This window comes from Cygnus olor, chromosome 9 (assembly GCF_009769625.2).
Source record: "Cygnus olor isolate bCygOlo1 chromosome 9, bCygOlo1.pri.v2, whole genome shotgun sequence".
Classification (NCBI taxonomy): Eukaryota; Metazoa; Chordata; class Aves; order Anseriformes; family Anatidae; genus Cygnus; species Cygnus olor.
In genome coordinates this window covers 24,874,109-24,902,077 of record NC_049177.1, presented here as the reverse complement: position 1 = coordinate 24,902,077, position 27,969 = coordinate 24,874,109, and the positions used below count along the sequence as shown (strand labels likewise).

Here is a 27,969-nt window from a genome sequence, read left to right as displayed (position 1 = left end):
AGGCTATCAGAGCAATGTAATTTGCTTTTTCTGTACTGGATTCCTCTTGGGTGCAGACTTGACAGCCCAAGGAGACGTAATTTTATACCTCCCAATCCCCCCAAATATATAACCGTGTAGCAGTTTAAAGATAAATGAAAAAAATAAGACTGTCAAAGAAAGTTCAGATTTACCAGTGCGCAGACAGTAGGAGTACAAATGATACCGCCCTGGGCCATTAGATCTTTTGCAGCCGAAGAAGGATTCAGGGCAAATTATGTTGCTGTTATCTCGTCTTGCTTCCGCTTTGCGTTACGGGAGCAGTTTTTGAATCCTGAACATCTGTGGACGGTCTCCTCGCTGAGGGGCTGTTCTGAATTGATGCGCTCATCCGCCCGCTCCAGCCTTGTCCGGGGTCCTCACTTCTAGTGGTCCTGAGTGGAAAGAAATGTTTTAAATTTCCCTGAATATCTGCCCGCTACTGTTAGCATCCTGGAGCAGATGTAAGGAAAAACTATGTTAACCTTTTAAATAAATTTGTTACATTTTCAGCAGTTTTCAATAACTATTTCCTATGCAATTTTAAGCATATTAAAACGATCGATAATAAGGAAACGACAGTCTTCTCTGAATTCTTAATGGGAAATAACACAAAGATTGTGTCTTCTGATACAGACATTTGTCAAAAAGACTAATGAAATACCTTTCACTGTACAGACAGTTTTCAGTATATGAAGTTTCCATTTGTCCAAGTGTGACTTTAAAATAATGGGAGATTAGTCACATTTGACCATATCAAGCTTATCCCTCAAGTATATTTTAAAAAAAAGAAATCTGTCCATCATCTAACTAAATACCAGAGATCAACCAAATAAAATACAAAAGTATTTCTTTTGAGGTGTCTGGTAAATCTGTGAGAAAACTATTGCATCAAGAGAAGAGTAAAATAAGCCTCCAACTGCTGGACATAAATATCTCATTGAATTACCTGCCTGAGCTTTCCTTTGGGAATGAAGAAATTCGTAAGGCCTTTTTTTTTTTAAGTTTACTTTTCCTTGTTCTCAGATCTGCAGTAAAAACAATCAGAGGGAAAAAGATTCTGGAAATGTACTTTGGTCGTCTTATTTTTGTTTAGATCATTGATGGAAAATGTATTAAATTTGCATTCTAACATGTTTTTAATTTTTCATTGTGAACACTGTTAGTTTTACGTGGTCCTGCATTAAAATGGCTATCTGTGTTTCAAGACTATCTTGTCTCCAACAAAAAGTGGAAAAAAAGTTGTTTCTCTTGTTTCATTTCAGCATTTTCAAGTGGCAAATATCTGTCGTTGTCCTGTTTTCTAATCGCTTTCTATGTTTCTTTCATAGTAAATAAAAAACTGTGTGATCCCTACATAAGGTGCAGGATTAAATTCCTCTTTTTCACACATCATGTCAGATAATTCTAGTAGTTTTATTTGATGCAAAATGATTCTTTTTATTTAATTTGCATCCCTACATGTTATTAAGAAAATTCTACAAACCAAAGTAAATAACTTAGTGGTAATAACAGGGTGTACGTACCATTTCTAAGCAATCGATAATTAAATTTGTCTGTGCTGAAGGAGAATTGTGAGCAAGATCTGGAAAGAAAATGGAAATAGCACTTAGATCTTCTGAAATGCACTGAAAGGCTGAATATACAGTCCTGTACTGAGATATGCCAAACATAATTTGAGACACGGAGCAAATCCTTGTCAAGTTGATTTCTACGGTTCCAGTTGCAGACTAGTGATCAGAATAACCACTAAAAGAACCATTCAGAATTCGGTAGTTTTAATGAAATATTTAACTTGTTTATTGCCCCAATGTCTCTGTGGAAACAGTTCACTTAAGAAGCAGTTTCTTCTGCTTTAGGCCCTATATTCTCTCACCTTCTCCCAACTCCTATTTTGAACATTCATTACATGTACTTAAGTTTATGAAGCTGGTGGTGCTGGGAGAAGGACTTGTCAGAATTGGGTTTTTAACTTGGTACCATCTGTTACAAATTAGCAAGTGCACTATCCTTGTTGTTAGAAACCTGTGAATTCATACAATACAGATGCTTACAGATGCCTAAATCGAGTCGGTGATGCTCAAGTGTGCGATTAATGAAGGTAAGGTTTCACACAGAGTTGAGCAGCAATCTGAGCAATGCCAGGTGTTGCATCTTGCAAGTGAGTTGCAATCTTCTTGTGGCTCCCTCATTGCCTTTGGTGAAGCTGGATGTTCAAAGCACTGATCCTTGTGATGTTCGTGGCCTTCTGCAAAATTCGTTTGCAGTGGCTCTCGGTGCTTTCCAAAGCTGAGCCCTATTAAGGGGCGCTGGATCAGCACTCCGCCTTTCTGAGAACCTGCCGTTGCTGATTTTGCAGCTTAACTTTCAGCAAAAATAGAAGCTGTTCCACTGAGTTTGCTCTTGTAGAGTAAAATAAAGGTTGTATAAGGCCAATCCGTGGGGTTATAAGTGTAAATGTTTACCACAGCACTCTTGATTCAAGTTGTGTAAACTCTCTATTTCCTTCTTTTGCTTTTACTTGAATAGCAAGCATCCTGTGATAAATTATTCATTTTCCTGTCAAAGGTAGACAGATATTTGAACATCAGAAATGAAGTATGGAAGAAGGCAGCAACATTACAAATAAACTTGATTCTATAACCAGCACTGCAAGACTAGAGAGAAATTTGAAAAACGTACTACTCAAAATTATTTTATAAGCTTTAGGCGCATTTTCAATGGTTGTGTCGAAATACATGTGCACTCCACAAGTTCCACATGTGGGGTGTGTTCACTTTAGGAAAAGACAGAACGTGTTACCTAATCAGATAGCCAGATACAAATTGTATTAACTGTGTTGTAACACGGACATGAAACTCGTATCAGTGTACACCAGTATAATTTAATAAGGCAAGAACCTCTTGCCTGTGAAGACCTTATTTCTTTTTGTCATATTTTGTACTTTATTCTATGCTCCTGGTAAAAATGAATGGATTCCTGATTAAGAAAGGGAAAGAAAGAGCTGTTTGTTAGCTGTCCAGCCAAAACATAGAACTATTAGGAGGACTGTGCAGCCCTGAGAGACAGCTACGATAAGGTTTTGTCATTCAGGACGTGTGACAGTGCGTCTCTGATACAATTGGCTGTAACACAAAGTTCTTCATAATACCAAAGTACCTTAAATCTGACTTAGACAAATCATGTGTAGGAGTGAAAAGATAATGCTGTAACTTGATCCCTTCAGACTTCTGGTAGTCAGCAAAGACCTCTACCCCTAGAAATTACATTAGCAAACTCATTTCACTTAGCCTGCTGAACAGCCACCATCAATTAAAATCAAACTCGACTGATTTTGATTTGATAACTTTCAGGTAAAATGTTTGCTGGCCCTTTCTGATTTCATCAGTCATCCAGCATCTCCACAACTGTTTTTTTTTTATTATGATAGTTGCTTGAAAATTAGCTGTGTCCAGTTTTAAATTACAGTGGTTACAATATTTTAGAAAGATTTTTTTCTACTAAAATAATGTTAGCTCCAAAACCACTGCCAGCCAGGAGATCAAATTTTGCTACTTCTGTTGCAACCTCTCAGATATGAACAGGACTGAATGATCCCGAAGGCCGTTTTGCCGTCAGTAACCCAAAACCAACCTCCTTGGTGATTATAGTTTTCCATTTGTCAAGTTACAAGAAGCAGGTTATTTTTAGTGGAGATCCTTGAACTCTAGAAACCTGTTTCAGAAGAGATCAGCTTGAACCCGTGACTTAATCCACCTATGATACAAGGCTTCAAATAGTAGCAGTAATAAAAAGCAATGCTCTAAGTATTATTACGGCAGAATTTAAACTTCACCATTTGTAATTTCGACTTAATGTAGTATTTCTTAATTATTTTTTTTCCTGACTCTGTTCCCTTCCCTCCCTGTCTTCCTCCTTTGCTGAGACCTAGATTAAAAAGAGTAGCAGTGGCCAGGCCAGATTATGTGACACAGGGGAGCAAGACTTAGACACTGAGTCACTCTGGAATTGCCACTCCAGGACGAGATGTGACACGATACTTGTACTCTTTCTGGAGTTGAAGCTCAGCCCAGAAAGGGGAGGAGGGAGCTCAGCTCCTAGTGCTAGTGCAGAGCCGTCCTTCACTTCTGGCTGGGCTCCCACCCATCAGAGCGTGCTTCACGAGCTGAATTTTTTTTTTTCTAATGTTACTTAAACCCAGGTGAAAATGAAAACCGCTACTTGGCTATTGCTTTTGCTTCTTTAGAAATATAAGACGGATTAGGACTGCACAACTGTAGTCCCGCAGTGGTGATACGAGAAGCCTTTCAGCCCTTGGGGACCATTTCTGAGCGCAGTATTTTGAAAAGGCTGTAGTTTAAAAGGTGCCGTTGCGCGCTTGCTGAGCTGCCACTGTAAAAATCTCGTTCCCACTAGATGTCTCTGCAGTCCCAGCGCAGTTGTCACACGAACCTCAGTGGCCATCTAGAAAGGCTGTATAAATAAGTGCACGTAAAACGAACCTGCCTTTTTGTTTCCTAACTGGAGCTGGAGTTCAGATATCAAGACAGAGCACTGCTGCCTTAGAATCTAAATCTTTTCAAATAAGAAATACGGATCAAACAGGTAAAACCCAAGCATGTACAATGTATTTGGTGCAGTCCCTGGGGGACTTTACCAGGGGAAAATCTCTGTCCTAAAGCAGCCTGCCACAACGTCAGGCAGTGAGCTCGGTGACGGGCAGCTTCTGGCACTGCCTGCTGGGGACAGGACTGTCACCTTCCTCTGGGCGCTGCAGGTGCTCCCGGCTGCTGGAGGCAACAGCTGGATTTTCAAGTTACAGTTCTGAGAGGAAGACAAACAAATCTCATTAATTATTATTAGTGGGACCTGAATACTGCTAACATTTGTAAAAATGTCGAATGTGGGTTTTTTGGATACCTTTTCAGTGATTTCAGAGTATTTTTCTGTAAGTTATAGCCATCTTATTTCAGTATTCATACGAGTTACAGAGCTGGGTGACTATGTGAATTGATTATACATTTAAATAAAATATTAATGTAAATGTTATTACATGTCTACCGCTAGTTGCTTGTAGTAGAATGATGCTTTTATCTGACACTTACCAACAATTTATAACAAACTGCTTTTGCAAAATACTCTGCGTTGGGCTGACTTTACAGATGGAATGCAATCAGTTTTTTAACAACACTATCAAAAGGCCACTTCCACTAAAAAATATGCCTAAGCCTCTGGAAATTGCATTGTGCCTTTAAGCCTACCTGTAAAAGACTTTAACTGTAAAAATGTAAGACATAAGGATGCCTCATTTATGCCAATACATTTTAAATTTAAATAGTAACTGCTGAGCCTTACAAAACTGACTGGGGATCGAGCACTGATTGTCTGAGTCCTCTCAAATTACCTTCAACCTTGCTTCTGACATTGCTTGGTTGTACAAGGAAGGCTACAGTGCAGAACTGATCGGAGCCCCCAAGTGACCAGTTACCAGGTTTTTTTTCCAAAACAGTTCAGAAAAAGGACTTAGTTTTAATACACTGTGCTGGTTCTCAATAGATAATCAGAACTAAACTTTCCCTGCACTTTTGGAAGTTAGGGGCTGCAGCAAATGTAATTAAAAAGTAATTGTGTAATAAAAGTTGGCATTTTCTCTTTAGAACTGATTAAACCTCTTCTTGACAATTAAAACTGACAATTAATTCTTGCCTTACCTGTGAAACTAGTCATATACTGTGATCATTTCTGAGCTGTATAAACGTGATGTTGTGATAAGATGTGCATTTAATAGAGTTGTTTTCTACAGGGCTAATTTAAATGTGGCTTTAATATTCTCTGCTCAACGAGCAAGATTCATTTTTAGTTTTAGAGACAAACAGCCTACGGCAGGCAAGACCTTTCGAATTAGTTCTGTTATTTGAACAAACACGGCACTGTCTGAACTGTGGTCACCAGTTTTAGGTAGTGGAGAAATCTGGCTCCAGGTGGTGCAAACTGCTTGAAGCCGGGAAGCGCTCGGGTTTAGGTTCCTCTGGAGGTTGGCTGGTGCCGGCAGCAGGTAAATCAGGCAGCTCTTGCTGCCTAGCTGTCCTAGCCCCTGGGTGTGTGACACCATGCGATTTGCACTTTTGTTTGGCTGACTTTACGTCTTGGTGGCCAAATCCTCAGCTCAGTTTTGGCAGCCTTCGCTACTCACCTGATACAGATTTTGCCGCAGGAATACATTTGCTGCGTTCACTCCTGGAGCCAGCAGTTTGTGAATCTCAAGGCAGAACGCCTCCAGTTCTGGCGCACAGAGGAGCCCCCATCAGCTCTCACACGCGTTGCCGTTGGCCGTGTGCACTGCTGAAGGAAGCATCAGAGCAAGCACCAAGTGGCTTTGCCCCAGTAATCAGAAAAAACTTGCGGCTGCGATGGTGCTGTTACTGGAGTATGAGGGTTTTTTTTTTTTTCTCTTCTTCCCAGTGCCAGAGAGATCAGTCGCTGCGATTTAAGAAATAAATACGTCACCTCACAGAAGACTGCTCAGGTTCAGCATCTTCAACATTTATTGTCTGGTGGTTTGGCCATTGGGAACAGCAAAATGAGATAGCTGCGAATTACTGGAGTAACTCAGGAATAAAATCCCCTCTGCTCCCTAATCCTTTAATGTGTGCTGCCATAGTGCTTATAATTAAATAGTTGCTGTACATGATGGCAACGGAGCCCACTTAAACAAATATTATTTTTGGACGAAATCCTGAAATCATTGATAAGCACTCCACTGCGACCAGGTTTTGACTCTTTTGTTTGTTTGTTTTCTTAATTTTTTTTACGAATGAGACTATATAGATTTATAAGCCTCCGTTTTCACCCTGCTATACAAAAATAAGAACAGAACAGAAAATTAGGGCTGGTTAAAACAAATGCAGTTTCACTTAATGAAAAATAAACCCAGGAAATCATTGCTACAAGATGTACTTAACGTCAAAAGCTTAGAAACTCTCAAGTGGGTTTATAGTTTACACAGAGGATGTGAAAAATGACATTGCAATAATTTTTAAAAGAAACAAAAGCTTATCCTGCAGGTCTTGGAAATGAATTTGTATTACAATGCTGAGCTATTGCGAGGGCAGGCTGTGTCACGTACCGCTGTTGTGCACTTTCTAGCAGTTTCTTACGAAACATCTAGATCTGGTAACTCATAAATAAGACACTGGACACCACGCATTCTTATAAGGTAATCCAATCTGGCAATTCCTACAGTTCTCACACTGGTATTTTGTAAACAGCTACTAAATAAGTAAATGAAATCAAATGTAGATTTTAAAGAGGGAGCAGATCTCTCACATTTCTCTGAATCTAACAGAATATATTTCACCAGTTCTTTCAACTATCTCAAAGAAACACAAAAATCCCATCCTTTTACTTCGCTGAAGCCTTCCAGATACGTAAGACTTCAAATGTACTTGACACAACGCGAGGACCTGTCTCGCAGTCTACATGATATTTGCTGCCCTGACAACAGCACACAAGCATTAGTTATTAATTCATACATTATTGATAATCCTCTAATTTGTGTGTGATGGGAGGAAGTTGGTCTGCAAGTAAGTTATAAATGGAAGGTTATCAACAACTTGCAGAAGCCGGTGACAATGCTGTATATAGCTCGTCCCAGCACACGCTCTGTTGATGCCACAAAACACGTTTCTTACCCACCAGTGGTGCGAGTACAGAGTTAGGAATGAGCTTCTACAGCAGCTAACGTAAAATACTTGCTCTTTTTCTTAATCAACTTCAAAGACAGAGCAGTTGCTTTAAAGGTTATTTCCTGATGGAACGAAGAGCACAAAGTGAGTCTCAGACTGTACCTGTACACAGAAATGTTTGCTATCCCAATAGTACGTGTACGTCTTAACATCTAGCCAGCAGCATCGTCCTTTGGTGTACAATCTTCAGATGGGTTCTGGCTCGCATTCCAACAAACCAGTTGCTGGCTGGCACTTTGCCTAGTTAAACATGTATGCAGTTAGGCAATTTTCACCTCCAAGTGTTAAGCATGCCTACTGGTTAAACATAATCCTTGTAGAAAAACAGTAGCTGATGACTACACAGATGAGAGTCAGAAATATTTCTGTATTTCTCAGCAATTGCACCAAATGCCTTTCACATATTTTAATATACCTTACATAGCTCTACAATACTGAATAAGTTGATCACAATCGGGATCTCTTTTCAGCCTCGCTATAATTGATCTGTGCTCTGGATGGAACAGGAAAAAAGCCAAAGTGAAACCGCTCCAGAAAGGAGCCACTCAGCGTGAAGAGTTAAGGTGAACACAAGTGTTAGTAGGAAATGTTTGGGGCAGGAACCTAAACAAATATCTGCGGAACTGAGAGAGAACAGAGCATTATAAATACCAACAAGATGTCAATATGGCAAAATGACCTTTTGTTCTAGATGAATATGTTCAACAAAGCTCTGAAGTCTGAATCAGATGTAAACAGTCATATCACCAAAATGAATAAGAATTAAGAAGGTAAATTAATTCCTAAGGGAAATCACTGTAGATCTCATTAGTTCAGGAACAAGATACCTTAAAACTTTTAATTAAAGATAATATTTACTGCAAATGAATAAGAGTTGGCAGGTTTCAGCAGAAACCATAATCTCATTTATGCAAAGTTTTCTTATATTAAGGCAGACATCATTAATCTCATTGGAGATGCCCTCCAGACTGACAGTGCTGTAGCACTGAGGTGATTTCTTACAGAAGTCTTTTTATCTACACAAAAGAAATCTAACTCAAGCAGACACAAACCATAAGAAGGCCTGAGCAATTAGAGATATCACTCTGTGCAAATAGAGTACTGACTTTATCGTGTTAGTGAGCCTCTCATAATGAGCTGACTTCTAACGGGGCCCATCTTCCCACTAGCAGCCGAAAAATTAACAATAACTAGAACTCATATTGCTCAGTTATCTGCACAGTAATCCATCTCAGGATCTGCTCTGACTTGGAAAGAAATTTCATCTTCCAGAGTCTAACTCCATAGAAAATTAAATAACAAACAGTAGATGATACGATGCACTCTCTACAGATGTTGGAAGGCTCCACATTTCCTTTTTATCATTGTACAGAAGAGGCAATGGGTTTCTTATTACAAGGCAGAATTCATACAAAGGCTGCCCTGCACTAACTGAACGTGCAGTCTGTTTTGTGCCATGTTCAGAAACTGCAAGAAAATATTGTCAAAAAATAGTTAGTTAGTAACCGCAAACAAGTTAACCGCCCTAAAACATACGTTTTGAGAAGTTAAAGCTCCACGTGGGTAAGAATTTGCAGGATTTTATATCTGACGTGCTAGTTATGTTAACAAAAACTCACTTTGCTGGTTTGTAGCAAGTAATAAATACCCACCTAGCATACCATGTCATGGATATTAATGAACTGCAATAAGAGCAAAAAAAAAAAAATTTGATCCATGGTATCTGTCTATTAATCAAAATATAATGACAAGTAATTAATAAATGAGCACTGTATATGACCTAGTCACTATGGCAAAGTTACTGCATATTGCATTTCCAGTACAAATAGAATCTAGCTTCAGAGTTTTAAAGAGCTTTAAAATCTGTAGGTTGAAAGACTAACTAGAGTGCAAAAGATGACATTACCACAACGTTTGTAATATTTTTTGTGTGCGGTTCAAAACAAAGCTTGAATTCTGTCTCTGAGCAATAAAAAAGTTCTTTGATAACATCATAACTGGCACAAGATTTTGTTACAAAAAGCCCCAAAGCACTCGAGTTCACTTCCATGACTACAGCCTGATTTGTTTTATTTGCTAATCTTTCATCAGAAATGTACAAACAGTTCACAGACTTCACCTGGATAATCAATGTGTAACCGTTTTTCTGTCATGCTTCCCTGCCCACCGGTCAGTCAGTATAAACATTTTCACTGTAACAACTGTTCAGACTTGGAGTGCATCTTAAGGCTGCAATATCACCACTTGCTAGGATCTAAAGAGAAGTCTACATCAGTAGACAGCAAAATCAATGCTTACCCGATTACAGATATTTTTCAAAAATATTGCAGGCTCAGTTCATTCATCTTTTATGTCGGTTTTCCACTTTGGGCCAAATACCAGCAGGGCTGCTTCTGCAGTATGATGGATCTTAGGGGGACTAAGGATCTGCTTTCATGACTGCCATATAAACACTCTCATGCTCTCTCATCCCACCTGGTTGTCCAGGGCACATTTTTTTGTCCTTCCCCTAAAAGCTGGGAAATTGAAAAAGAGGTGAGGAGGGGAGGAAGAAGCCTTCGCCGCCTCTCTGCAGGAGATGTGAGAGGAAACAACCTGGGGCGCACAGCTCTGAAAAACTTTGCCATTTAGACCAGAAGAATGTTTCCTGACACATACACATTTTTCTCCATAATTCTCCCATTTTATGAAGAATGGTGAGATTTCTGTAAGCCTGATTCCTGCAACCTACCCTCTTTCAGGACTAAGTTTATGTATAACCGCAGCTTTCAAACACACCCACATGTTCACAGCCACTCTGCTCCTCAGGAAGCCTAGGTAACACTCCCTATATATTTGCTCCGCTCTCTTACTGAAGCCTTCCTTTGAAGCCCAAGCCCAGTGACAGGTTTTACTGAGGGGTTTCTCCCTTACAGGAGGCCGTGGAGCTGATTCTTCCTGCGGAGAAGACAAAGAGCTATTTTTCCCTTTCTGTTTAAGCAGTAACCCTAACCATTTTCGCTCTCAGAGCCGCACAGTTAGGCAGTACAGCAGGAACTGCCGGGCAAGGTATGGAAGGGAACTGCTGCAAAGCCTCAGCATTTGGATATGTCTTCTGAGTGCCTTGGAGATGTGGAGTGAAAGGTGTCCTGGTGTACACTGCCTGTCCGTGTCCCCGCCAAGCGGGTTTTGCCCGTCTCGGCCTCGCTTTTGTGTAACGCTGCACTTTATGCAATAGTTCGTCACGGCGTGTTTTAACGCCAGGCGGTGTGAGGTGTTTTACCGCTGCCCTTCCTGCGGCAAGCGCTGCCGTACCACAGGCCCTCATTGAGCTGTGGGGGGCACTGCCTTCCCCTCACGACGCACGGACTTTATTTTACTGCCACCTAGTGGAAAAAAATAAAATTAAAAAACAAACAAAACCCACGATTATTTTAAAAAGTACTCCAGCCACGCTCCCCGCGGCTCCCGAGCGCAGGGAGCAGCCCTGAGGGGCCCGTCCCCTCACGGGGCTGACCGGGTCCCTCTGGATCTCTCCCTCAGCCCCGGGCGCCCCCCGGCGCCCCCTCAGCCCCGAACCTTCTGGAGCGGGGCCGCGCGCGGGAGACCCGCGGTTGCCATGGCAGCGGTGCCGCGCGTCACGTGGCCGGGGCGGGGCGGCGGGCGCCATGTTGTGTGCCGGGGGCGCCGCTCGGCGGAGGGGCGGGGAGGGGCGGGGAGGGGCGGGCGGGCGTTAAAGGCGGGGCCGGGGGCGGTAGGGGCCCGGCCGTGAGGTGAGGTGCCGGGACGCCGTCCCTCCGTCCTTCCCGTGCCGCTGTCCGCTCGTCCCGGCCTCGCAGCGCCGCGGGAAGCCGCCCGCTGAGGGGACGCCGCCAGCAGCCGCCGCGCTCCGAGCCGCGGGGTCCTGGCGAGGATGGACAGGTGCCGCATGGTGTAGGTTTTGTGTGGTATTTATGTGTTGTTTTTTTTTTTCTTTCGCTACGGGGGTGTTTGCGAGCTCCTGGAGGCAGTGCGGGTGCGGGGGGCCGGGCCCGCGGTAAGCCCCCAGGGCTGTGCAGGGGGCCCGGGGCGCACGGTGGCCTCAGCGGTTCCTAATGTTTAAATACACGGCACTTAGCATTGCCAGCAAACGTAAGGGCTGTGTGGACAAGGGAGGCTGAGCGCCAGGCCCCGTGGTGCGGGTTTGTTGTTGTATCCCCTGGTGACCGGGCGTTCCGTCGGGCTGCCCCGGTGCATCCCCCAGAGGAGCCCGGCGCTGGGACAGCCCCTGGGGCTCTGCAGGGCTCACGGGCACGATTGGCTTCTCGGACCAAGCCTGCTGTGCTAGCAGCTCGTCGTTATATGTGAGGCGTGCAGGAGACTTGGCTGTGTGGATCGTCTGCATAGCATGACAATGTTAATGGAGATTAAGCTTCATTTGCAGTGTGGTTCTGTGATCCTTTGATACATCAGGTGCCCTCCTTCTATTTATTCACTTTATTCATTTTATCCTAGCTGTTTGAAAATGCCTCATGCAGTTCAAAAGTGGAGGAAAAAGATTGTGGAAGATAGAGGAAGGGAGTGCATGTGAAAAAGATCGATGTTGAAATTAATTTTCTTGGCACCATCCTCGTAAATCTGTTTTACATATAGTTAAGGAAATGAGCTTCTTACTTCAGATAAGATGAGCTTCCAGAGCAGCCTAACAGCAGGCATCTGTTGCCCCACAAGGAGAGATTTGGACTGCTGAACTGGAAATAGTGTGTGGGTGAGAAGTAAGGTCTCCATTTGCAAGCAGCTGCCTGGGGAAGCAGCAGTCACTCAGCCCATGTGCTGCCCGGCCAGCTGAGCTCTGGCCCTGGTGCCTCAGACAGGTGCAGAAGGTGGAGCTCCTCTGCCCAGTGCAGCTGTCCTGTGTATTTAATTTACTGGTAAGCAGCTTTTGTTTTATTGCTGCAAGTGTTATCATCGGTGCTGTTCGGCAACCTCAGTCTTATGTTCCATCCTAACTTAAAAAATGTGGTTAATTAAAAGTGCAGTTTTCAAAAATCATGAACTGAATTTATTGTTTTAGGATGCCGACTTTTTTTTAAACTGAGCAGGAGCATACACTGAAGTAAGAAGTAGCAGTTGCAGTACTTCTTGTAGTACTACTTGTTGCACTTCACCTGTGCGCTGTAACAGGTTTCAGCTGGAACTTTGGAGCTTAAGCCCGAATTGTATGAGAATTTACCAAGTCAGATGCATCTTAGTGAAAATCCTCACTTGCATATGTGCTAGGAGCATCAGCCTCTGCATTTTCAGCACCTATTTCTCCATGTAGACATACTTGTTTGAGACCTTAACAGTCTAAGAAGCTGAACATTCAGTTCCCTTTGATCCCTTCAAATATATATCAAGTAAAAGTCAAATGAACTACTTACAAGACAAAAGTGCGGGTTCTGTTACTGCAAATGCTGGAATGACAAATGTACAAATTGTTTCCATTCAGAACTTAATATTGTGAATAATTTGTGGTGCTTAACATGTGAAGTGCACAGATTCAGTGTGTGAAATCCTTACAGAGCTTCTTTTCTTTTTTCTCCTCACCTTTACACTATAATAGTGCAAAGTCCGCAGAAGTAATGCGTGTCTCAGCCAAAGTACTTCCCCCACCCCTGCTCAAATTTAAAATTGGGTGTCATCAATGGTAATTAAACAAGGTTGCTCTACACCTGTTGCTGTCCTGTGGTCTGTGATTGGGACAAAGGACTTAAGATCTTGCATCCTTTATTGGGGATATTAAGGAGACTTTGACTTGCCTTATATATATGTTTTATGAGGGTGATTATATTCCTTTTGTAATTCGAGTCTCTCATAAGAGACATCAAGAGGATATGGTTAGTTCGTTTGGAAGCCTTATGTTCCAAAAGGATTCTGACTTCCCATTGTTTGTGCCCTGCTCCAGAGCATACAGAAATTAGGCTATTTCTCTGGAAGCTTGACAATGCTAGACTTTTTTTTAATAAATGTTTTCCTAAAATCTCCTTAGGGAGACTGCAGATCCAAAACAAGTTGCTGCATGGTATGTATCCTGCTTCCCTGTCTCTGGTGCTTAGTTGTTTCTAAATTCTTTTGTAGACCTTTTATCTTACCTAGGACAGAAAAATATGCCCCCCCCCCCCCCCCCCCCCCCCCATTAGTTTTCCCTGCAAGCATGAGTATATCAGATACTTGTAGGAAGGTGAATGGCCAACAGAAGTTGCCAGAGATATTGAAAGAAGGCAAAAAGAAAACTTCACAAGGTATCAAGCGTTGCTTTGTCTGGTGACATGTATTGCTACATGTTATGCACAATAAATTCAACCAGTTTTTCTTAACCTAAATTAAACCTATTGAATCCTATTTCGCTTGTGTTGTGATAACTTCATTGTGGGTGTCCTAGTTCTGAACTGGAAGGGAATGGGGAGAAATTTTCTTCTAAGCTATTGATGGAATGCAGTTCATATTTAGTTTGCCTTAATAACCACACCAGTCTGAAGTTCGTGGTGTTGAAAGAGACTGGAGGCATGCACACGCTGCGGTGGTGTGTTCATGCTTCCCTCCTCTTGGCTCGTGCAGTGACTTTTTGCATCTGTTCTTCATCCTGTGAAAACCAAGCTGGCTGTATGCAAGCTGCTTATCACACTGGATTGAAGTTAAAGCTGGCAGTCATGTGAGTGGGGGAGATTAGGGCCTGCTTATGGCAGTGGAAAAACTACTTCTGGGCTGTAACGGCCTGTCTGCACCAGAGTGCACGTGCATCGCGTAAAGGTATACTGGTGGGTTAGCATCTTGTTTGGAAATTAATCTAGCTTTACATTCCTAATCTAATTTCTGTTAGTGCATTTCTCTTTACTTAAAAGGAAAAATTAAATTACATACAACTTTCTCATCAGAAGAGACGGCAAAGGGATCAGGGTGGCCACGCGGTGTGGAAACTGGTACTTGTGGTCTGGAGGAGAGGGGTGGGGAACAGAAAGCCTACTCAGGAGACTCGCAGGTACTCTTTAGTGGGTACTAAAGAGGTCAGAGGAGCAGCCAGGAGCTTTTCTTCTTAGGGGCAGGGGATGTTACAGGAAAGGTTGTGGTGCCCTGGAGAGAAGGGGGGTGAGAGGTGTCCGGGGAGTGCCGGGAAATTGGTAGGAAAGAAGATGAGGTGCTGCTAAGCCTAGGTAACATACCTGGGAAATGACTGATAGTGCTAATAAAGCAGCTTGTGGTGGGGAAACCAGACTGGAGATGAAGGGAGGAAATGAAACATGGTTTTTGTATGAAGTAATCACTTCCAGCATTTGGACCACAGGCAACAGTGTTATTCATATAACGTCATATTTTGTCTGACAAAATCATGCTTTCTTCCTCTTCTGGCCTCAGTTTGAACTCCTTAGTTGTTGGCCTAATTAGAGAATGCAAAGAACTAAGTAATAAGGGAGAGCGACACTACCAGTGTTTTACCTGCGAGGCAAGCTTTGGATTACTGCTGGGGTTCTGTGGGTTTTGGGAGGTAGATATGGAGTGTTTAGAAAGGGGATGAAAAACTTTCATATCTTTTTTGCTTTTCTGTTATTCTTCCTGAGTGGAGGAAAGGGCTGCAAGAACGTAACTTGTGAAGGTAGAGGAAGGGGAAGGCGAAGGTACAATGGGTGGGGGATTAAAATAAAGGGGATGGAGTTGGCATGAATTTAGAGGATGGTATACAATATCAGGGGTTAGAGGTAAAAAGTGATAAAATATAGGTCAGTCTGTAGTTCCTGGCAGATAGCAAGTCCAGGATGGAGTAAAATATGTCTGCAGGGGATGGGTTATTTTAGAAGAGATAATGCAGTGTGGACACCTGAGAACACAGGAGAGCAAGGAAGGCATCTGATTAGACAGAAGAACTAAAACACCTGCCCACCCTGAGAGATGGGAAAAACTGTGAAAGAAGTGGCAGCTCATGAGGAACAGGAGGGTAAAAATGACTGCCCTGTTGGGTCCTATTCTATAAAGAATGTGGATAGGGCACCGTATGGAATGATATGAAAAACTGAATTTTAGAAATTTCAGCTATTTTACGTTGTTTGGAATAAAAAAAAGTGACTTTCTATGTGGAATGTCTTTTTCAGTGATCCTTTTGCTGCACATCATGAATATATGCGGCAGATGATGAGAAGCTTTTCTGATCCCTTTGGACGAGATCCATTTTTCAGTATAACAGATGGCGGGGAGAGAACAGTAGATCGAAGAGCGCGCCAGGATTCTCAGGTTGCTCTGAGAGGAAATCGCAGAGTAAGTCTTTTCTTAATCTCTAAGGATTGCTACATGGAATTTACATTTACTGGTAATATAGCTGGCTTCACATTTCCATACCTACTAAACTTGGCCCCGTGGAAACGGAGCCAGGCTCAACTGTTACACCCTTGGTCACATTGTCTTATCAATGAGTAAAATATGAATATCTTTTTGATTAGTTAATGGCCTATATTGTTTAAGCATTTATTACTGAACACTGACAAACTTGTTACGATTTTAGTTTTGACAGAACCAAAATTGTCTGTTATTGAACACTGTTCATTTAATTGTGTTCAATAAATATTTATCAAACACTTAATGAATATGAAGTATTAAATGTTTCCATTGTAGAAAGGCATTAAAAAATCCAAAGCCAGAGTCTTCTCTGAACATGCATTTCCTTTTTATACTAACTTGACTTTAAAAGGTACATCGATATGTTGGTGACTTTACACTTGAGTATCTTGTGTCTAGTTATTTATGTTGAAATTTGATTTAAGCAAAACCGTAGTTTCAGCCACCTAAATAGCTTCTATACAGATACGTTAAACCCTGTTTCAGTTTCTTTGTTGTGAATAAAGGCTTCATGTTTTCTGTTTGGTCTGATTCTCTTTGGTCTCCTCTGTGTACATGGCAGGTAAGTATTAAAGATCAGGGGAATTCATATGGAACCTAGTATTTCTGTAAGTACCAGCTGCAATTTAGAAGTGGGTAATAATGTTTTGCCTGAAGTACCTTTTCAACTGTCTGGGCATTCAGGACAATTACAGCTTACGCTTCTGTAACTAAGTCTTACCTATTTTCTGTATTTAGAAAGAATGTACGTTCAGTGTTGGTCCCTTTCCTTCCACCAAGCTAAATATTTTGGCTTTGAATGATCTCTTAGTTTAATGAACGATGCTTGGTTTTTAAAAAACAATTGGAAGGCAAAACATCTTGCAGGGATTTGTGGCTGTTGTTATTCAAACCTAGATGTTAAGAGCTCAATAAGCACAGTTGAAACACAGACTGTCACCTACTTGTCAAAAGGGTAACTGTCAGATTCCTTCCTCTGTGCTCATACCTCACCAGTTAGTTTCAAATATAGAGTCAAATATAGATGTCGCTGGATCTAATTGGGGCATGATCTTTTTCTCTACTCAAGCAGATTCTCAGGCCTTGGTTCCGTAGATGCAGAAAAACAGATTGGACTTTTTTCCTTGATATCTTAAGGGTTTGTATCCCTTATTCTTAGCAACGAGGTGTTAAAGCATAGCATGCTTTGTGGTTATAGAAGGGAACTGAAGGTGCAAGAGCACTGCGTTATTTTGATAAGCACAAAAGAATTCCACATGTGCTAAAATCTTTCCAGTATCTTTTAACGTTCCTCATCTTTCACCTAAGAGGTGTAAGATGTCACAAAACTATACTGATTATTTGAGCCTTGTAGTTGTCATGGACTGCTTTTATTGGCAGTTGCCTAATCTTAACAGCTTTTAGTATGTATTATAGAATAAAGACTCCATAAACTTTGACTTAATTTCTGATGATATCCTTTTGTACCTGATACTATTGTACTCTTTTCTGTCACTAGTATATTAGACAGCAGTCTGTAAGAGTTCATGAAGTTATTCAGGAATTGTGTAATTCCTTACTTCTGTATTTACTGTGAAGAGTTTGGTACTTCTGCCTGACTGCTCTTTCTTTAGATAGGCTTTTATGTAACTCTCCAATCTTAGTTTCCTGGAAACACCAGTTTGTTTCCCAGCATTTAATTGCCATGTTGTGTAGGGTTATTCAATGTCAGTTGGTCAAACAGGAACTGTACTTGCTGGTGTTTTTAGCTACATCTATTTATACAGCTTCAGAAGCATGTAACTTGCTCGTGGGGGATAAGTCTTCAGGTGGTTCTATATATGATGATAGACTTACTTAGACCTTCTTTGCAATGACCTTTGAAACTGCTGATGAGTTAGACTTCATTTTGTTTATTGCAGGAGATGTATGGACATTTTAGAGAAGTTTTTTACATCTACATTAGTCTGTTGTAATACATAGTCCTTGGGAACAGGTCAGCTGTATCGCTTTGGATTTTAGAGTTTAAATATGCTGGTCTTCTGAAATTACATAAATTTACATTAAATGGGGCTATTGATTTGTTGTTTTAATCAACTTTCAGTGATGGATTTCTATTGCATGAATAGAACAAAGTGTTTTCAGAGCAGTAGGTGATGTCTGAATGACTGTGCCTTAACGCAAATAATTTTAGTACACAGGTTATGTTATACAAGTGTTTCTCAACTTCTAGCTTTAAGGGCTTTAGTACCTACATATGAATACGCTTAAAAACAATAGCTGTCACGACATTTAAAAGCATACCTACTATTAAATACTTTTACTTCTATATACCCAGAGACTGCTTCATATTATGTTGTCATAGCACTCTATGAATTACCAAGGTCCTCTTGAATGTTTTAGTTGATCAGAAATGTTTACTGTCACTTCCTGTATGTGAAAGTGCAAAAGGTATTTCTGCTGTGTCCCCTAATAGGTACAACAGCTAAAAGACACTGGTCCTTTTTCTTCCAGGCAACAAGCTACTCCCTCATGCCCTTTGCAGGCTTTGGTAGCATGGTTAGTATCCCAGGAGAAATGATTTTTGTGCCTTTTGCTAATATGTGCATACTGTCTGCGTAACTAAAGCATGGACAAGGGCTGGTGTTGGCGTGCTTGCAACCTGCTCTTACTGGTGCTGGGGTATAAGGCACTGTAATTACAGATTGTTTCATATTCAGTGAAAATACCAGGTGTAGGCTAAATGTGCTGGTGTGGAGGCTGGAAAAGTTGCTACTTAGCAGCTTGCTTTTTTGCTCCATGGTGTGTCTGTTAGGGCTTGTTCTTGAGTGGAGTTGAATGAAGTTGAATACCTGGAGCGGGACTCCTATCTGAGTGCTGCCTGTGGGTGACCACTAATGGCTTGGAGCGTGCTTGTGGCCTTGGTGCTCACTGAGAGCTGTAGTGCTGCTCGTGGCGAAGACCAGCCAGCTTCAGGAGACGGAATTTCTGCAGGGACTGGGCTCAGGGTGGTTTTGAGCTGCAGGGTTTGGGGCCTGAATATCGTGTAAAAGATCCATAACACCTATCTGAGGGAAAGCAAATCTATTATTTGCCTCAGAGGTTTTTGCTTCCTTTGGAGGGCTTTAAAGAGTCCTTAGGTTCAAAACCAGTAGCTTAATCAGTGGCTTTTAATAGCAGATCAGGTAAAAATAAGCATGAGTCTTTTTGAATGTTGAAATCTAAAAATTACTTGTTTAACTACCTTTTGCAGAGGCACAAAATGGTAACTTGCTCTGTGCAGAAAGTGCATCGGCTAATCAGAGTCCTTTTGCTATTACGACAGACTGGTTTTATCCCCCAGTCTGTAGTGTGAAAGTCTGTAGGTACGGCTGACTCCTATGTAATGTTGTTGGTTCAATGTCCAGACTCTTAACTGTAGAGAGCAGTTTTCTGGAGTTACTGATGTTTATAGGTAGTTTGAGGCATCAAATCACAATTACTGCATAGAGGTTTTGATAGCCCTTAAGGATCCAAATTTCTTGCTGCTCAGGACAAAACCTGAAGATTTTCTGTACCTGAATTTTACTGAGCTTTGTGCTTATATTGCAGATTTTTGATTTAAAATGCATAATTTAAGTATGTTTAAACCTAATTGCACGTATTTCCAATAGTTGGAAGAACATGGGGCTTGTGCTACAGTCAGTAGCACCTTGGTGATGCCGGGGACCTGCTACGTGCAGCCCTGCACCTGCCTTCCCCTGCCTGCTCTGCAGCCTCCTGCTGAAGCTGAGCCTCCAGCCAGCGCTGTGCCTGCAGCTGGTCAGTGTGCTCCAGCCTGAGCCGCTGGTGTCAGCAACTGGGCAGCACGGTGGGGAGTTAGAGCAGCTCCCGAGTAAAAGTTCACAGTACAAGGGGAAAGGCATGGTGAAAATCATCTCTACCATCCCCACCTGCTGCACTGGAGAGGAGCCCAGAGGAGCATGCTCATTTGGGACTGCATTGCTGGCTTCCCAGGTGGCTGCTTAGGATAGCCTACCCTTTTCCCTACTTTGTCTGTCTGTCTCTTCGGTATCTTTTGGTTTCTTTTTTACCAAGGATAGCTTTCATCTGTACAGGCAGTATATGCCATCAGCTACAGACCCTACTAATAATATTCTGTGTGTGTAAACCTGTCTTAACACCCCTTGTGCAACACTGGATCTTCTGCTTTCATCTCAAAATAATGAATGTTTTGTTGGATGCTTCTATAGCATCAGGTAATTAAGTTGCCATTAGGATCCTGAGTTAGGATTCTCTGATCTTTCCTTGTTGCCAGTTTTAGCTGAGTAACCACTTTCTTCTGAAAAGGAACTGTCATCTGGGATGCATTTTCAGTGTGATTCCATATGTATTAAGGGATTTGCATAACAAAGATAATTTGATCTTCAACAAGTACGTAAGGTATGGAGTCAGGTTAGAGCGTGTATGGCAATAGTTCTAGCACACTAGCCACAATATGAGCTTACTCTGACATTCTAGCATCGGAAGTCTTCCAGTTCTGTCTTTCCAGCATCTCCAGCTTAACAATCAAGTTCTTTGTGCTACCTTTCATTTTTTCACTTGAGAAAACGCAGTTTGGCTTGTTTGTCTATTAATTGCAGGCTATGATATATCCTGTTGGTCTGATCTGCAGAAAAAAATGCATGTCAAAAACAGCCTCAAATTGAAGAATCACAACGTTTTGTTTTAATTTTAACTGTTGTATTGTCTTTCAGCATGATGCAGATTTCGGGGACCCTTTTTTTGCAATGGACAGGATGATGTCAAATATGAGAAACAGCATGTTGGAGATGCAAAGAAAATTTGTAAGTTTTTTTACATTTGTTTTAATTCTCTTTGTAGTGGAGAATGACAGTTATTTAAAATGTTACTCCAAAATTCCTGCTAAGAAAAAGGTTACTAGTTGGAAGCAGATAGTAAGAAACCACTACTTCCCACACCCACCCTGAATATATAGTGGTGTTATTTCTGTGTTGTCACTGATTATTTGCCAACAACAGTACTTCAAATGTATACTTGATTCTCTAGGGCTCGAAACTTCTCAGAGTTATCTCGTCTCTGGCTGTTGCCAGAGCTGACACCTTAAGTGAAGGAGCTGTCTGAAGTGTTACTGCATACTTAAACAACAAAACACCGAATGCCTAAATGCTGCCCTGCATCCAGATCTTCTAGTGTGTTTTATTTTCAGTGCGGCTTCTTTCTTCAGTCTTTGAAGATAACACCGATATCTCTTAAGTGGTACTGAGTATATTTACTGTATTTCTCTGGCCTTGTAAAATGGCTTGTTACCATCATTGCTCAAGCCCTGTTTCACCTGAACTCTTTGTGCCTTACTGTGTACTGTATGGGGTAAGACTGGCCCTACAGGTTATCTTCATTACAAAATTAAGCCATGCCAGAACAAACTTCTGAACAGTTGCTTATTGCTGCCCATGCTCTGCATTTGTTGACGTGCTTCCTGGCATGGGGAGGCCGGTGCCCAGACAACACTAGGACAACAGTAGGAGCATATCGACTGCCCGGGTCTGTTCTTGACAGCCTATAACTGTGGTGCCAGGACTTGAGGATTAATTTATCAGGGCTATTCCTTTTATTGATAATCTTAGAATGTGAGAAGTGTCTTATCCACAATATTAACTCTTATTAATAAGAAGTCTGTATTGCTTGTAGGATGAGCTGTCTGTCCATCCAGATGCACACACCTTCAGCTCCTCCTCTGTGATGACATATTCCAAAATAGGGGATGAACCACCAAAAATTTTCCAAGCCTCAGCTCAGACGCGCACAGCTCCAGGAGGTGTAAGTAGTCTTGAGCAAAAGTGTGGTATGTAATTATCAGAATCTCAGTTCATCTATGCCAAACCCCAGTTTCCTTCCAGTTCTTTCTGCTGGAGACAGTTACTCTTATAATTTAGAAAAATGTCTGTGTAAATATAGTCTTTAGTATAAGCATCCTTTATTAAATACTATATTTACTTTATTAATGTGCTGTTTTCTTCCTTGTTATTTGTATATTTCTAAGTATACATCTAAATAAATTGTATACCTGTCAAAGACTGGAAAACTTGAGTGCAAGAACAGCTGATTTCTCAAGGAGGTCTTAAGGTGTCTCTCTTTGCTATAATTCACTTTTTGTGCATTTAAAACTAAAACTGTCTACAGTAGATGATAGCAAAAGGCAGTCTACTTATGCAAAACATCATTTAAAATCATTCTCTTTACTCAAGTACTTTTAAACGCTTATGTAAGGCTTCATATGAAGATGCCCTTTCATTGACTTCGTCGCAGCTGTTGCATCTAATTCTGCTAAGAAATTTGAATTTGAATTTGAACCCTGAAGCAAGGTTCATGAAAGACTATATGTGAGCAGTAAAGGCCGTTCCACATGATTGGCTGTGGGATATGTTCAAGCTCAAGCAGACACTCAGTTATCAAAAAGGTTCTAATAATATACTTATGAACACAGTGATAAGTGGTTGCCTGGGTTTCAAGCCAGTCAACATGACAACCTAGTAATTAGTTGTCCCTTCATGCTGAGAATATTGGCATCAGCTATTACTCATTCTGTTGTCACGGAGAATGTTGAAGACTTGTCTGCATGTAGTATATTTAGACTAGGCTTTTTTCCCAACAATTAATATCCAGCATGTGCGTTAGTTATGGAGCTTTAGATGTTCTTGTTTAATCTTTTGGTCTGTTGGCAGAAGGGGAAAATAGACTTGATCTGTGTTGTGGTGCATTTCCAGCCAACACAAGAAGTAAGGCAACTGGAAAAGCAAGTAAAACCTAACTTTTTCAAAAGTCAGATATAAAAAAAATTTGAGGAAGAAAATTGATAGGTTTGTGTTTTACCTTTTTGTTGTTGGAAGGACACTTATTTCCCTTTTTTGTACAGGTTAAGGAGACAAGAAAAGCACTTAAGGATTCTGAAAGCGGACTGGAAAAAATGGCTATTGGTCACCACATTCACGATCGTGCCCATGTCATAAAAAAATCAAAGAACAGGAAGACTGGTGATGAAGAAATAAACCAAGAATTCATCAACTTGGATGAAAGTATGTCTTTTTATGCGGCTTTCTGTTGTTTTACACTGATTCAAGTTTTGAAGTAGTTCTAGTTCTTGACATCTTAAAAGGGTAGTTTTTCAGAAAGTACAAAGTCTGCAAATCAATTCTTTTACTCAAAAATTCAAACATCTGAGGCTAAGGTAACCAGTTAAATTTAAATGTTCTGTTACAATATACCAGCAAATAGTGCCAATTATAATAGTTGTTTGTATTTGAAGGTACTTCAAACAAATTTTTAACAGAATATTACTATCTGCTTTGCATTAGTTTAAATGGCTATACTGTTCATGTTGGTAATAGAAGAGATATATTTCAGAGATGTGTGGTTAAAATGTGCAGGTACTTTCACAACACTGACTTTTATCTTCTAAACTTAAGCCCAGCAATATTTTAGTTGTCTCTTACAGATACCCTTGAGAAAATTTGCAGGTTGAGTACAAAATCATGGGCCACACTGTACAAAAACCTGCTTTTGATAAATGTGTTTTCCTATCTTGCTTGCATTGATTCAAAGATAAAACTAAACTTTAATAACTGTTTTTCAGCTGAGGCCCAGACATTTGATGAGGAGTGGCAGAAAGAGATAACCAAGTTCAAGCCATCCAGAACCAGATACAATTTAGAAGCTCCAAAATACAGAAGTATTCAGCACATACCTAAGGAAGATGGATTAAAAAGGTAAAAATAGTTTCTTACTAAATTAGGGAAATATTAGCAAAAATGAAAATTCAATTCTGAAGCAACTTGTTTATGAACAAATAATTCTTACTGGCAATCTGAGGAGAGAGCACTTTTTTGCTCCTGCTTTGCTGATGCTGCTGCAATTAATACAAGGCAGTATTTTAAGAACTAAATCCTGAAGTTAGTGTTTCGACTGTGCAAATTACTTTGAGTTAACAGGCTAAAATGTTACAGGATTTTTTCTAGAGCTGTATGCCAGTGCTCTTAGCTCAACTATATATAGATGCTAACATCCCCTCCCCCCAGTCATTAAACTGGGCTAGCTGCATTAAGATAAAATCCTCACTGAGGACTGGGTTAATCTGTTCTCCTGGGTAAAAGGAAAGACCTTCCATACAGTTGAAGACAGAAAACCCCCTCTCTTCTGGGTTAAATTTCAAATGAGACAAAGGGGTAATGCCTTTATCAGTTGCATGTTTGGTAGAGAAGAAGGCTGCAGAAGAGGAATATTCCTGTTCTGTAAGCTATGCAGCACTTCTCTTCTGGCACTTCTTCAGTCCTAGAAGCTTACTAGAAGGGCTACTTTACCTTCATTTTTCAAACTAAGCTGTTTCATTCTTCCCATCAAGTGTGCGAGAGGAAGAAGCAGTTCAACTCTGTGGTAGTAACGGCACAGGTTTGGAGGGAATCTGTTTTACAAACAATAACTAGACTTCTATATCAGTAATAAAAAAGTGCATTTCCCATTGTATGGTGGTTGTGTTGTGCTTCATTTCAGAGAGAAACCACTCCTATCTGTGGGTTCCAGGGGACCCAGAGTTTCCATGGAGAACCTCAGTGTGAAAGGAACACACGTCCCCATCAAAAGCAGCAAAAAATAAAATGTTTCCGTTGTCCATTTGGATGGAGATTCTTCAGAGAAGATAATGGTGCTGCACTGCTTATGTTCATATAAGTATACACATTTATGACCAATCTGTCTTTTGTTTTAGTGTCTTGCTACTCTAATCTGTTGACTGTTGAATGTTGTTTAAAACTTCAGCTCCTAGGTTAAGTCAACTAGTGTCAGTAAATACAAAAGACAAAACAACAAAAACCTTTCTACTTAAAAGCACTTTAAACAGAATTACTGATAAACTATTAAAAATATATGCTTTGGTTAGTGGAGTCTTTTCTCCACTTAAAACTGCACCAGTCTCAAACTTTTTATTAAGCCTGATAATTAAACTTTTTTCCCCCACGTTGTGCAACTTGCACAGAAAGTAAATTCTGTTCTTACTTTGTGTGGTCAAAATAACTTGTTCTGGTGATACAGCAATCAATAGCCATTTCAGTACCCTGTAGCCACTGTATATAGAGCTTTAAATTCATACTTTAAATTGGTATAGAATCCCCAGATTCATCTTGATTTTTAAAATGAATAAAAGTGAGAGGAGTACTAAAATAACAAATACTACTTTTAAATTGTTTATCAGCATTCTTATGTTCATAAGCTGCACTTGAATCTCTCATCTCCATCCCTAGCCTGTTAATCTCATATTTCTGGTCCTTTGTATGTTTCCTTTGGAGGTAGCCCATTATTCTTCATTCTTGAAGGCTCTCCGTTGAGGTTTTCCATTACTCTAGAATAATATCACTGTGTCCTAAGAAACTCAGATGTAAGTATCAGCTCCTAATTGGAAAAACGTGGGAGAAATGGTTCAGTAATGTGCAACCATTCATTATCCCATTTCTTGTTCTAAAAAGCTAAAATATCCCTGCATGCAGGAAACCATTTTCCCCCCTAAGCTGAGATGAGTTCTTATATTATTTCATGCCCTGATTTAGTGGATGTAGAAGGATCCTACATCTAACATTTGATCTCCCTTGACACTTTTCTCGTCATCGTTTGGTGAAAGGGTCTGGTGTTCTATAGGAAAGCAAACTGTGTGTGACTGAAAACAGAAAGTGTCACTGTATTAGAAGTGTTAAGTTTGTGTGCTGTCTCGTTACTCTGATCCCATGTTGTAGAGTAAATTTCTGTAGATACAACATTCTAGCATTAGCACTAAAGCATATATTTCAAGGCTAAAACATAGTGTAGCCTTCAAAAAAGTCACTGTTAAAATTGTTTAAGTTTAATATTCATATGACTAAAAGAAATGGTCTAGGTTGAATCTTCCTGCAGATTCCTCAGATTATTTAATGTTGCTTATTAATGTGTAAAAAAAAAAAGTACTTTTTTTGAACTGATGTGACAATAGTTTCTCTACTTGTTTAACACAGTGGCCTTATTTCTATTATTAGAGCAAATACTAGTAGCAATAATTTTTTGCTGTTGCATTGTTCCACCAGCAGTCAAGGTAAGAGGATTTACTGTAGTAGGCAGCGTGTGTTGTAGCTCAGACATGTGCACATCCCTTCTGCTGCTGATGCTGTAGGAGCTGAAACCTCTGACAGGGAAACAGGCAGAAAGTCATGTGTACTACCACAGTAATAATACCTGCGGAGGATGTCTGCCAGAACCCTTAATCTAAGGATGCTTTTATTCTCTCCAGAAGGTAAGAGTACAGCTTAGGGCCTGATCCTTCATTTGCTAAAGACAACATCAATTTTGCAATTAATGTAAGTGAGAATATCAGGCCATAGAGGCATTTTTCAGGTATGTCACTTAAATTTCCTAATGATAAACAGCAGAAAACATGGTGTTGTAACTTCAGCAGAAATCTGAGTTTTGAGAGATGTTGCTATTTAACAGAAGACAGAATTCATCTGACTGCTTGTATTTTTGCCTATGCTTTACTGGGATGGATGAACATAAACAATTGAGAAAATGAGAACATCATGGGTTATAAAAAAAAAATCTTAGTAGAAAGGGGCTAATAGTCATTATAGACTACTTTGTTATGCAAAACAATGTTAATGTTATGCAAGAGAAATTGTTCTACATAGGAACATCTGAAACTATAGTTCTTTAATAAAGTTATTTATTATTTATGTTTAGTGTTTGGCTTACTTTATACCACAATGATTTGTGCATTACTTAGTTTGGGCTGCTTTAAAATATTCTTCCATGTGACATCAGTAGCAACACAGCAAGGGAAATGGGTCTCTTTCCAGAAGAAAAACGTGCATTTACTACAAACAACAAAAAAAAGCTTTGCAACAAGAAAACGGTTGGTCATGGGCCAAGTGTTTCTTGTATTAAAGACTAATGTTTTTCTGGTATAATTGTAGTATCTCTACTCTCAAATATTTAAATAAAATTTGATGTATACATTACTTCATTGAGCTATCACTTGAGTGTTAGAATGTCATCTCTTCCAGCTGCTATCATATGCATGCTCTTACTACATGCTCAATGCAAAACAATTTCTTCTTTTGTGGTGGGGCTTACCAGAGGGAAGCCATGCAGAGTAACTGCATCAGATTCACATCCATGTTGTTTGTGTACCTATAATGCTGACTTAATTGAAACTTACTATTCTAATAAAGCATTTAAAAAAAACAGTAAACTGGCACTTGTGCTCCAAGCATCTTCCTCCTATATTATAAACTTGTATTGTTGTTCTTCTGCCAATAAGCTGAGCTCTTTAGTTGTTTCAAATTAGTAAACAACTTCAGCTGATAGTGAATGACAATGAATATGCCTGTTAGTGGTAACCCTGTATTTGATACTTCAATGTATTGCATTGTTTTTGTAAAATCTGCTAATCTTCCACTGCACTTACAGTATTGCTCTGACACAATGTGTTCAGACATTGACATAGGTAAAGTTCATTAGCATAATCCTTATCATGAAGGTCACTAATTAAAGTATTAAATAAGATCAAGAAGCCCTTAAAGTCCAGGCCAGCAGGCCATGTCTCCTGTCCCTCTCAGTCACTGCTGTCTCCCCACTCCCCAGGCAGAGAGGTGCTGGTTATCACAAGCCCATATGTGCACCCTGAGCCTTTACATAACAGGACCCAGGCCTGTCCACGGGCATGGTTCCCTGGTATAAGTAGCCCTTATTTTCATCTAATATGAGCCAATATCGTGTTTCTGGGGGGGAGATGAATTGGATTTTTTTTTGAGGGTCTCACCTTTATGTGTCAAAGCCCCCGAAAAGCAGGAGCTGCCTTGCACCTCACTTTACCGTGCCCGTGCAAGGC

The 27,969-nt window shown here is 40.5% G+C and overlaps 1 protein-coding gene and 1 long non-coding RNA gene across 6 annotated transcripts; one reads left to right on the top strand and one right to left on the bottom strand.

The window, feature by feature from the left end:
• Positions 1-83: 83 nt before the first annotated feature.
• Positions 84-11,271, bottom strand: LOC121074589. 2 transcript variants are annotated; one of them, XR_005822425.1, is made up of 7 exons: positions 10,062-11,271; positions 7,866-8,003; positions 6,212-6,498; positions 4,676-4,842; positions 2,073-2,577; positions 1,545-1,603; positions 84-413 (listed from the first exon to the last, which is right to left on the bottom strand). It is a non-coding gene; the product is annotated as an uncharacterized LOC121074589 (long non-coding RNA). The 2 variants fall into 2 exon arrangements; XR_005822424.1 differs by having other exon boundaries at positions 1,545-2,577.
• Positions 11,272-11,420: 149 nt separating this feature from the next.
• Positions 11,421-26,809, top strand: MLF1 (myeloid leukemia factor 1). 4 transcript variants are annotated; one of them, XM_040567701.1, is made up of 8 exons: positions 11,455-11,663; positions 15,848-16,010; positions 18,582-18,626; positions 20,804-20,893; positions 21,759-21,887; positions 22,984-23,143; positions 23,701-23,833; positions 24,615-26,809. In XM_040567701.1, exons 1-8 carry the CDS (start codon positions 11,656-11,658, stop codon positions 24,715-24,717), a joined length of 831 nt encoding a protein of 276 aa, XP_040423635.1. In that variant the 5' UTR covers positions 11,455-11,655; the 3' UTR covers positions 24,718-26,809. The 4 variants fall into 4 exon arrangements, with proteins under 4 accessions (XP_040423636.1, XP_040423635.1, XP_040423634.1 ...); XM_040567700.1 differs by having other exon boundaries at positions 11,456-11,675; XM_040567702.1 differs by lacking the exon at positions 18,582-18,626 and having other exon boundaries at positions 11,421-11,675.
• The last annotated feature ends 1,160 nt before the right edge of the window (positions 26,810-27,969 follow it).